At 36.0% G+C, this 8370-nt stretch overlaps 2 protein-coding genes across 2 annotated transcripts; one reads left to right on the top strand and one right to left on the bottom strand.

The window, feature by feature from the left end:
- The first annotated feature begins 93 nt into the window (after positions 1–93).
- Positions 94–2791, top strand: LOC124636986 (NAD-dependent protein deacetylase Sirt6). The gene is made up of 6 exons (XM_047173286.1): positions 94–307; positions 402–529; positions 778–1020; positions 1408–1581; positions 1777–1900; positions 2109–2791. The coding sequence occupies exons 1-6, from the start codon at positions 242–244 to the stop codon at positions 2499–2501; spliced, it is 1128 nt and encodes a 375-aa protein (XP_047029242.1). The 5' UTR covers positions 94–241; the 3' UTR covers positions 2502–2791.
- On the bottom strand, positions 2760–8122 carry LOC124636985 (dolichol kinase). Its single transcript, XM_047173285.1, has 9 exons — positions 7895–8122; positions 7510–7760; positions 6949–7169; positions 6546–6734; positions 6056–6265; positions 5869–5943; positions 5070–5250; positions 3743–3820; positions 2760–3282 (listed from the first exon to the last, which is right to left on the bottom strand). Exons 1-9 carry the CDS (start codon positions 8026–8028, stop codon positions 3134–3136), a joined length of 1488 nt encoding a protein of 495 aa, XP_047029241.1. The 5' UTR covers positions 8029–8122; the 3' UTR covers positions 2760–3133.
- Positions 8123–8370: the final 248 nt, after the last annotated feature.

Raw genomic sequence — 8370 nt, 5'->3', positions numbered from 1 at the left:
TAAAATCTTTGCAGAGTATTTCACGCGTAAAACTCATCAATCGCACGGCAAAGCACCACAATCCACAGGATCCGTTTCTGCACGGATTATGAATGATGCCAGCGAACTGTCAAATCAAAAGTTTTGCATTTTGTCAACATTTTGTTTTTAATTTTTGCAAATCTCATGAAATGTAAAAAATGTTACAATTTTAAGTTTGAATTTATTGTTTCAGTGAGGAATACAAGGCAGCTTTTTAAGGATGTCCTGCAATTACGCTGATGGATTGTCGCCCTATGAAAATAAAGGAATCTTAGGAGTACCAGAGGTAACTAATCCAAAATTCAGATATCTTCACAGTAATTAACATAATATATTGTAAATCTGACTTCATTCAACATCGTTGCTTTAAATGGTTGCAGAAATTCGATTCCCTGGAGAAATTCAACAAAAAGTGCGAGTTATTGGCTCAGCTCATAGAACAAGCGAAACATGTGGTGGTACACACTGGGGCAGGCATTAGCACTTCTGCTGGCATACCAGACTTCAGGTAAATAAGCCCCTCGTATCATTTCACTCTCAGTTTCATTCATGAAATGTTCAACACTGCTAAATATCTCAATGATTACAGTGTATCACTGAACCATTGAATTTAGATGTTGAACACAGTTTTATAAAACTCCGCCCCTAAGACGACCCACTGACCAATTTCTTATTTTTAAATATCAGTAGTATAAACATTACTATACAATCTAAAAACATTGGAAGTTAAGCTAACAATAACGATTATTGTTTCAGAGGACCCAATGGAGTATGGACACTAGAAAGAGAAGGCAAGAGGCCCTCAGTGAACATCTCGTTCACTGACGCCAAACCCACCAAGACCCACATGATACTCAAGAAGCTAGTAGAATGTAACAAAGTACACTATGTAGTCAGTCAGAACATTGATGGATTACATCTGAAGTCAGGCCTGCCGAGGAAGTATTTAGCTGAGTTACATGGCAACATGTTTATTGATGAATGCAATTTGTGTAAAAGGTGAGGGTCATGAAACTGTTTTCTTTATATACTACAGTTTCTATTACTTACACATATGTCAGCCAGTGCTGGCACTACATATTTTATGATAAAAAAACATTATTTTTTCATATTTGTACAGCAAATCATCAAAACTATCATAATATTGTACACCATGATTAAAACTAATGCAGGAGATTAAGACGCAAAGTAAAATTCAATTGGCAGTCTGCTAGAAAACACTTTCCATGTATATTGATATATTGATATAAGCATCCCAGCACTGTTTCAGCCTGTGATAAACTGAAAGCTTGATTAATACTCCTCTTAAATTATTTGCTACACAAAATCCAGAGCTCTTTCCTGTTTCATAAAATATTCACTACAATATTTACCATACCCTTCCAGGCAATTTGTACGAAGTTGCCCAGTAGAAACAGTTGGTAAGAAATGCAGTGGCGTGCCCTGTGCCGCTGAGCATGTCACCGGCAGACCTTGCAGGGGCCGTCTGTATGATGGAGTCCTGGACTGGGAGCATAGCTTGCCGGAGAATGATCTTACTATGGCTGAGTGGCAGTCTAGGTAATCTGATTTTCAAATTATTCAAAAAAAAATTTAATGCTCTGCTCAGTTACTCTTATGAAGACTAGAGTTCATTTTATGGCTTGCGATTAACTGTAGGAATTAATAACTGGATATTTTCCTACTCTCTTTGCAGTATTATGCAACATCTTAAATACATTTGTATTATTTGTATAGTATACTATTCTATTTCAGCATTGCAGATTTAAGTATATGTCTTGGAACAACCCTACAAATTGTGCCAAGTGGAAATTTACCCCTGGAGACCATCAAGTATGATGGAAAACTAGTCATTTGCAACTTACAACCCACCAAACATGTAAGTATCTTTGGTGTTTTAGCAGGCTGCTCTTGTAAAACTGGATTTTTAAAAAACCTAGTTATTACTACGTTACTTTTTCGTCTTTTTCAAACCTACATACCTAGATTATTTACAAACTCCTTTACGAATTTTGAATAATTTGGCAAAGGAACAAGTATACTGCTTTAGATAAATATAGACTTTAAAAATAAATCTCTGTTTTCAGGACAACAAAGCAGACCTAATAATAAACTATTACGTAGATGAAGTACTAGAAAAAGTGATGAACATTCTCAACATAGACATACCATCATACTCTGAAGATGACAACCCCATAAAGAGAGCTGCCTCCACTATTATAGATTGGACAATTGACAGACGCGACGTTCTAAAACTAGAGAAAATATTCAAAGCTAAATGTAAAGGAGTGAAGAAAAAACGAATTCTAATAAAGAGTAAACGTAATAGTACGGAAATTAGCTCCGTTAATGGTATTAGTGAGGATAAGTCTAAAATAATTAAGTTAGAAGTTAAGGAAGAACAAAATAATGATTGTGTAGAAGTTAAGCCTGAACCTTTAGAAAATGGAAGTGAAAATGATCAAAGAATTGACACTTAAAAAGTTTTAAGTAATGTGTGTAATGTGCACGTAGGTATATTTATTTATGGCAGCAGTATTTTAATTTCCACTTGATTATATTTAAATGAATTCGAACTGTATTATTTTCTATGTGAATAGATTTTTTTAAATCAAAGTACAATGTTCTAATCATTCCACAGAATGTATAAGATGACATATTTTGATCAATATAGGTTAAAAATATGTACCAATGAACAATCATTATGTTTTATACAATACATAAAACTCATGAAGCAATATAGTAAAATAAATAATTTATTTATAAAAAATATCTTCTTATTTACAAAATATTATTACTCTTTGGTAACATTGGAATGTTAGGAAATCTCCATGCTATAAATATAACTTGTACTATTACTAAAATCTAGCAATTTCTTTAAAAATAAATTGTATAAAAAAATACAAAATTTCATAAATTTTCAAACCATACATACAACAATTACTTATAGCAAAACATATTTTCATGTAAGAAGATGTTTCTTTTTGATTTACAAAAAATATGCAAAATTCATCGGAAGATTTTCATTTCAAACATGTGTAGGTAAATGCTACTTTAACTTTAACTAACCCGACATAAAAACTAAAAACCAAAAAATAAGTACAAAAACAAACTAACACAGCATAGAAGTGAGTTGGAATGCTATCAACGTCACTAAAGGCAGTACCAAGTTATCCACTTGCTCAGTTTTAGCTTCAACCAGTCCTGAAATAGCTGCTGTCACGGCTACTCGAAGTGATGCGTTGCTAATGTCTAGTAGACCTGAATGAAACAGATAGATTTCAGGAATCGTCACTCTACTATTATACGCATGAAAGTTTGGTTGAGGTGAATACTACACGTTTAATTGGAATTAATTGGAAAACTGGCCGGATTTTGATGAAACTTGGCAGTCTGGTGTTAATATACAAGCAACAGGATCTGGGTTCCCTCAAATGGATAAAAAGAGCCTTATTATTAGACTTTCGCTGTCCGTCTGGCACTAGGCTGTCTCATAAAGATTTAGTTGAAATTCTTATAAGTGAAGTGTTAATGAAACGTTGCAAACAAGAATTAAATCAATGTTTTAAGGGGTCCTGGGGTGCTCATAAAAAAGGAGCCGTTTTATCGAAAATGGTACGGAACTTTTCCGTAGACGAGTCCGACTCGCCCTTGACCAGTATCTCTGGGTGCGTTTATAATGGCGGCGGCAAGGACTGGTAGGATAAATTCTTCAACTCACCAAACAGGTGAAGTGCATGCATAACTCCTACTTGTGTCAGGATGTTGAAAACTGTGCCTTCTAACGTTTTGTGTCCATCTGCAAAATAGAAAATAGTTCAAATTAGTAGGCTGTGATTTATACATATGTAGCATCTAAGCGTACTACGCAGGCCTGAATAGGACTGTATTTAATAAAAATGCTTCAGCAAGATTGTAAAAGTATTTGTAATCTGTCAGACCATTTTTGACGGAGAAAAATTAATAAAATATAAAATAAAACACGCACACAAAAAGGTAGGAAGGTATAAAGGTTTTAGTCCGCCACATGTTCCCCCCGGCCAGACCGTGACTACGGTCGATAAAAATCGGGGAACTTTACACGACGCCCGCTTCTCGTTATTTTCGCCCCAGATGTCGTATTGGTGTTAGTAGTGTCAGCTCTTGTGATTTCATGCTGCGCCTCATCACGTGCTATGAAAGCTGGTTTGAGGCGGTCGACTGACACGTTGCTTGGCTTTCCCCGTATCTCGATCGTGAAATATTTTTCATGCCTCTGTAGAACCTTGTAGGGCCCCGCGTACGGTGGTTCCAGTGAACGTCGTACATGGTCTCGACGGAGGAAGACGTGGGAGCAGGAATGAAGATCTCGCGGCACGTAGAAGGGCGACGTGCTATGCCATGCTGCAGGTTTCGGAGTGAGGCTGGCCATGTGACGCCGTAAACGATTTGCGTACTCGGTGACGTCAGCTGTGGTGAAATCTGCTTGCATAGATATGAACTGACCGGGAAGCTGTAGTGCTTCCCCGTAGACGAGCTCGGCTGGCGTAGCTGGGGGGTTTGTGTATCACGTCGGGGTCACCAATGTAGCATCTAAGCGTACTACGCAGGCCTGAATAGGACTGTATTTAATAAAAATGCTTCAGCAAGATTGTAAAAGTATTTGTAATCTGTCAGACCATTTTTGACGGAGAAAAATTAATAAAATATAAAATAAAACACGCACACAAAAAGGTAGGAAGGTATAAAGGTTTTAGTCCGCCACACATACAAGTCGCCAATTTTCACTCTTCTATGAGCGATCTTGGAGCGACCTCAGTTGATGGTCTCTGCCGTCTGGTTGTTCATTCTCGAATTTAGACGACATTTGGCACTATTATGGCAAAGTCCTATGCCCTTTTTTGGAATCATGAAATAAATCATCATCAGATTTTTTAAATGTCGCACTGCAGGGCACAGGCCTTTCTCACACAGATGAGCGTTAACCACCACGCTTGCTCAAAGCGGATTGGAAATTTCAGACTTAAGTCCAGATTTCCTCAAGAAGTCAAAATGACGATAGAACTTACCTGCCCATTTATTGAATCCGTATTTGGATCCGAACCAGCTCGCAGCAGTATCTCCAACTCCTATCGACAGGACACCACTGAGTAACTCCAGCTCGTAGCCCGGGTGTACGGGTACCAAGACCAGTGGACAAGCCAGGCCTATGTATAAGTATAGTGGTGTCATCGCGAAACTACCCACATCCTGAAACATTATTATTACAACTTAAAATGCAGAATGGAAGTGGTTTTGAAAATCTCGTCGTTATCTCCATAGTTATTTTTCACATATTCAACTAATTAAAAAATATTTACATGCACATATTAAATTTTGAAATTAAAAAGGAACTCAATTATTCAAGCGCGATTGAACCTCAGAGGTAGGGCTGCCATCCGTCTGGATATCCCCGGATTTGTCCTCGTTTCGAGGCCGTCCGGGCGGGGTTTTAAGAAGTGCCCGGACACTTTTCATGTAAGGAAGCACCTCATTGAATTTAAGTAGGCATATGTTAACAGTAAATGGATTACAAATTAGGTATTATTTTGTTAAAAAAAATCGTACTCGTTTAGGGAAAAAATGCAATTTACGCCAAATGTCCGGGTTTTTTTTATGTTTGTCCGAGTTTGGCGAAATTCGAGATGGCAGCCCTACTCAGAGGGAACATGAACTTTGGAGGTATTAATATAGCACTGCCAAGTAGTTAATTTCAGACCAAGGCAAGTGATGTCAGAAATACTGAATAAAGGTTGCTGCCATGTCCTCAGATCCTCGTCAAAAATAACTGATCCTTGACAAAATAATAAAATAATTTATGAGACTCACCTTTTCATCACTATACACATTGAATGCAGCTTGGAGAGCTGACGAAATTGGTTCTATTCTAGATTTTCTAAGTGCCTGAAAAAGTTAAATAAGGCTCAGTTTCTGTCAGATTGACCAAGGAGTTCAAGTATCGATCTTCCAACATGGATACTTAAGTGTTAGAGATGTTTCTATAATTTCTACAAACCTCAATTAATATGAGAAGACCGAACCCAACTCCAGCAGCCAGGGTCATCAGTTTGATGTCAAACAAGATTCCAGACAGAAATACTATTGATGCCAGCACGTGAAACGTCTTACGAGTGACTGTGCTTGCTTTCACTTTGAGTTGAGTGCGGACTAGTATGACAAACGCTGCTATGGCTGCCGAACTGAGCCACAATAGAAATAGTTTCACCTGTAAAAACAAAGTTTAAGAGCTTTTAATTAAATCAGACGCCAGGAGGTCTACGAACGTTATGTTTTATCGGGAATTTAAATTGCCAAATAGTGTTTCTGCTTTCTCTGAAATGAAATTAATTAAAATAATAACAATAGTTACAAAATGGCATCAAAAAAGTTCCTCACACTGGGAGTGTACCTAAGAGGCTGGCATGATGTTTTATTTAGTTTTACACTGGATGAGGGTTTTCGTTTAACTTATAATTTATAATGACATGTAATTTAATTTCACTTACCCTACCAGAATCCAGTATAACATATTCCGCAAGTCGCACTATGCAATCAACGCCAACTTGTGCGTGTAAAATCATAAGGGTATATGTTCCCGCTACACTCAAGATATAACAAAAAACCGAAATAGTTCTTTGGGAATCGTCCAACGCATATAACGCTGCAACAATAATTGCCACTGTTGATAATATGGCCTGAAAATAGGCAATATTTTTTATAAAAAAATAAGGGGCACTTAGGACTGCCTGAACTGCCATAAATTAAACAAAAAAAAATAAAATGTTTCTAAGAAAAATTAAGACAAGATTTTTTTACTTTTAGAGTAAAAAAGCAACTTAAATATCAATTAAGAGGGATCTGTAAATAATTTAATCAAATAATTAAATAGAATTTTAATTTAATACTTACAAATATAACAGAATAAATAAATCTGAGTTCTTCATCTTGTCTATCACCCATTTTGTACAGGGTCTCGCAGACTGCCATTATGGCGAATAAGACCATACTCTGTGTGACTATCATGGCTTCTCCCATGGTGAAAGTCTTTGGGTACCATGTGAGAGATATCCTTAATAGTGCACTGAATGAAAAGATTGATGCCATTGAGAACATCAAGGAAAATACCAATCCTGAAAAAATATTCAAGTGTTAATTTAGTTTAAACTATTTATGAAAACAAAACAAACTATTAACAGTCAGGTAGACAGTAGCTTCTTGTAAAGCACTGGTACATACACATCATTATGATGATTTAAGAAAACATGACTGGTTTGTTCAAACTGTTAAGTAAAACTTCAATATGATGATAGTTTGTTTTATTGACCATAATTATCAACCTTTTGTTTTTAGGCTTATTAAGGTGAAATCCGTTTATCTTCCAAAAGCTTATACATAATTATTACTCCAGATCTTCACACCTGAATAAGGATTTCAGGCTGTGTACATTTACTTAAGAGAAAATTTTATTACCTTGTCTCTGAATCCCATACAACAGCAATGTAGCTGTGAGAGACGATGCAACACATCCTCCATAGATATTGTCCTTTAACACCAAGCAGGATACAGACGTAAACACTATGAAAAGGAAGCTATGGGCCATCAAACCTATTGATATATACGCCAGGAATGTGTATAGTTCCGATACTTCATAAAGTGTCGCATAAAGGAAGAGGACTGTTGGCAGAAGGACACAACACCATAGCCCATTTGTGGTGGATGGTCTAAAAAAAAGTTTACGTCAATAGGCCACCTTGAATGAGTTTAAGCTATTATTCGATATAAAGATAGCTTTAATAATACCATAAATATATCTAAAAGCACCCGGATCTAGGACCCTGTTCAAAGTTCACATTACCTTGTCTCGATATGTCCATCTTTTAAATTTCTTGTTATTTGTCTATCAACGGTTCTGACTATCCGAAATAATTTTGCGTCAAGTTGTTTATGCATTTCCTGATAAAAAGTAGCTTTTTTTCTAGTTCTATCCATTTCTATTTGATATAAAATTTAACTGGGATTCTAACCAAAACAAATATTTTTTAAACTGCACAGCTGTTCCTCATCTGTCTAATTGACAATTAATTGACTGACATTGACATTCAGTAGGAAGCGAGGTCAGGTCAAGGATAGTTTCTTTACTTCCCGAAGTTTATTTTATAATATTTACCTAATATTTACAAAATATTTACATTAATTTTATAAATTAAAAATAAACTTATATATACAACTTAAAAGTAATAAAACTAAATTCTTTACTTTAGACATGATCAGAGAAAGTCGGTACTTCTGTCTGTGACACATGAGTGATTTCTGAATACTTTTTATCTCATT

Source organism: Helicoverpa zea, chromosome 15 (genome assembly GCF_022581195.2).
Source record: "Helicoverpa zea isolate HzStark_Cry1AcR chromosome 15, ilHelZeax1.1, whole genome shotgun sequence".
NCBI lineage: Eukaryota > Metazoa > Arthropoda > Insecta > Lepidoptera > Noctuidae > Helicoverpa > Helicoverpa zea.
This window is presented reverse-complemented; position numbering and strand designations above follow the sequence as displayed.

Excerpts from the sequence above, each read along its gene's own strand:
- LOC124636986 (XM_047173286.1), top strand. The coding sequence starts at position 242 with ATGTCCTGCAATTACGCTGATGGATTGTCGCCCTATGAAAATAAAGGA. Across the intron at positions 530-777 it reads GCTGGCATACCAGACTTCAG|AGGACCCAATGGAGTATGGA; the intron begins GTAAATAAGCCC and ends TTATTGTTTCAG. Across the intron at positions 1,901-2,108 it reads ACTTACAACCCACCAAACAT|GACAACAAAGCAGACCTAAT; the intron begins GTAAGTATCTTT and ends CTCTGTTTTCAG.
- LOC124636985 (XM_047173285.1), bottom strand. The coding sequence starts at position 8,028 with ATGGATAGAACTAGAAAAAAAGCTACTTTTTATCAGGAAATGCATAAA. Across the intron at positions 6,266-6,545 it reads TTATACTGGATTCTGGTAGG|GTGAAACTATTTCTATTGTG; the intron begins GTAAGTGAAATT and ends TTGTTTTTACAG. Across the intron at positions 3,821-5,069 it reads CGGATTCAATAAATGGGCAG|ATGGACACAAAACGTTAGAA; the intron begins GTAAGTTCTATC and ends TCTATTTTGCAG.